Source organism: Oncorhynchus keta, chromosome 26 (genome assembly GCF_023373465.1).
Source record: "Oncorhynchus keta strain PuntledgeMale-10-30-2019 chromosome 26, Oket_V2, whole genome shotgun sequence".
NCBI lineage: Eukaryota > Metazoa > Chordata > Actinopteri > Salmoniformes > Salmonidae > Oncorhynchus > Oncorhynchus keta.
In genome coordinates this window covers 10,468,417-10,471,041 of record NC_068446.1, presented here as the reverse complement: position 1 = coordinate 10,471,041, position 2,625 = coordinate 10,468,417, and the positions used below count along the sequence as shown (strand labels likewise).

The 2,625-nt window shown below is 45.1% G+C and overlaps 1 protein-coding gene across 1 annotated transcript; it reads left to right on the top strand.

Moving 5' to 3' along the window:
* The first annotated feature begins 13 nt into the window (after positions 1-13).
* Positions 14-724, top strand: LOC127912247 (microtubule-associated serine/threonine-protein kinase 3-like). Its single transcript, XM_052481158.1, has 3 exons — positions 14-22; positions 174-339; positions 501-724. The coding sequence occupies exons 1-3, from the start codon at positions 14-16 to the stop codon at positions 722-724; spliced, it is 399 nt and encodes a 132-aa protein (XP_052337118.1).
* Positions 725-2,625: the final 1,901 nt, after the last annotated feature.

The following is a 2,625-nucleotide window of genomic DNA, read 5'->3' as shown; positions in this document are numbered from 1 at the left end:
ACAGTATAAACATATGAGATGGGTAATGCAAAATATGTAAACGTTATTAAAGTGACTAGTGTTCAGTGATTTCAAGTCTATGTATATAGGGCAGCAGCCTCCAAGGCACGCGTGCTGTTTTCAGTTCTCTCCTTGCCTATACTTGACCCTTCCCCCTGTGTGTGTGTTACCAGGTGTGTGGTACACCAGAGTACATAGCCCCAGAGGTGATCCTGAGACAGGGCTATGGGAAGCCAGTAGACTGGTGGGCCATGGGGGTCATCCTCTATGAGTTCCTGGTGGGCTGTGCCCCTTTCTTTGGAGACACGCCAGAGGAGCTCTTTGGACAGGTCATCAGTGGTGAGCCCCAGAGATAACAGGAGCCCATTAAACACAGGAGTCTGCATTTCTAACGGAGAAAAAAAGGACAGAAAAAATAAATAGAAAAGTGATTGCTGTGTTTTCTGAACAAATGTGCGGAAAATGCATCTGACTACAGTTTCTGCTCTCTGTCTCTGTAGATGAGATCATATGGCCAGAGGAGGAGGAGGCTCTTCCTAACGATGCCCAGGACCTCATCTGTAAACTCCTCAGACAGAACCCTCTGGAGAGGCTGGGTACAGGCAGTGCATTCGAGGTGAAGCAACACCGGTTCTTCTATGACCTGGACTGGAACAGTCTGCTGAGACAGAAAGGCAGAGTTCATCCCTCAGCTGGAGTCAGAGGAAGACACCAGCTACTTTGACAGTAAGTCTACATGATATACGGTGCATTCGGAAAGTATTCAGACCCCTTCCCCTTTTCCACATTTTGCTACGTTACAGCCTTATTTTCTGAAATGGATTAAATTAATGTCATGTTTTTGCTTTGTCATTATGGGGTATTGTGACGTCATTATGGGGTATTGTGACGTCATTGTGGGGTATTGTGACGTCATTGTGGGGTATTGTGACGTCATTGTAGGGTATTGTGACGTCATTGTGGGGTATTGTGACGTCATTATGGGGTATTGTGATGTCATTATGGGGTATTGTGACGTCATTGTGGGGTATTGTGACGTCATTGTGGGTATTGTGACGTCATTATGGGGTATTGTGATGTCATTATGGGGTATTGTGATGTCATTATGGGGTATTGTGACGTCATTATGGGGTATTGTGACGTCATTGTGGGGTATTGTGACGTCATTATGGGGTATTGTGATGTCATTATGGGGTATTGTGATGTCATTATGGGGTATTGTGACGTCATTGTGGGGTATTGTGACGTCATTGTGGGGTATTGTGACGTCATTATGGGGTATTGTGACGTCATTATGGGGTATTGTGACGTCATTATGGGGTATTGTGACGTCATTGTGGGGTATTGTGACGTCATTGTGGGGTATTGTGACGTCATTATGGGGTATTGTGATGTCATTATGGGGTATTGTGATGTCATTATGGGGTATTGTGACGTCATTGTGGGGTATTGTGACGTCATTGTGGGGTATTGTGACGTCATTATGGGGTATTGTGACGTCATTGTGGGGTATTGTGACGTCATTGTGGGGTATTGTGACGTCATTATGGGGTATTGTGACGTCATTATGGGGTATTGTGACGTCATTATGGGGTATTGTGACGTCATTGTGGGGTATTGTGACGTCATTGTGGGGTATTGTGACGTCATTGTGGGGTATTGTGACGTCATTATGGGGTATTGTGACGTCATTGTGGGGTATTGTGACGTCATTGTGGGTATTGTGAGCGTCATTATGGGGTATTGTGATGTCATTATGGGGTATTGTGATGTCATTATGGGTATTGTGACGTCATTATGGGGTATTGTGAGCGCCATTGTGGGGTATTGTGACGCCATTATGGGGTATTGTGATGTCATTATGGGGTATTGTGACGTCATTGTGGGGTATTGTGACGTCATTGTGGGGTATTGTGACGTCATTGTGGGGTATTGTGACGTCATTATGGGTATTGTGACGTCATTATGGGGTATTGTGATGTCATTGTGGGGTATTGTGACGCTCATTGTGGGGTATTGTGACGTCATTGTGGGGTATTGTGACGTCATTATGGGGTATTGTGATGTCATTATGGGGTATTGTGACGTCATTATGGGGTATTGTGATGTCATTATGGGGTATTGTGACGTCATTATGGGGTATTGTGATGTCATTATGGGGTATTGTGACGTCATTATGGGGTATTGTGACGTCATTGTGGGGTATTGTGACGTCATTGTGGGGTATTGTGACGTCATTATGGGGTATTGTGATGTCATTGTGGGGTATTGTGACGTCATTGTGGGGTATTGTGACGTCATTGTGGGGTATTGTGACGTCATTGTGGGGTATTGTGACGTCATTGTGGGGTATTGTGACGTCATTGTGGGGTATTGTGACGTCATTGTGGGGTATTGTGACGTCATTGTGGGGTATTGTGACGTCATTGTGGGGTATTGTGACGTCATTGTGGGGTATTGTGACGTCATTATGGAAGTGTGACGTCATTGTGGGGTATTGTGACGTCATTATGGGGTATTAGTGACGCCATTGTGGGGTATTGTGACGTCATTGTGGGGGTATTGTGATGTCATTATGGGGTATTGTGACGTCATTATGGGTATTGTGACGTCATTGTGGGGTAT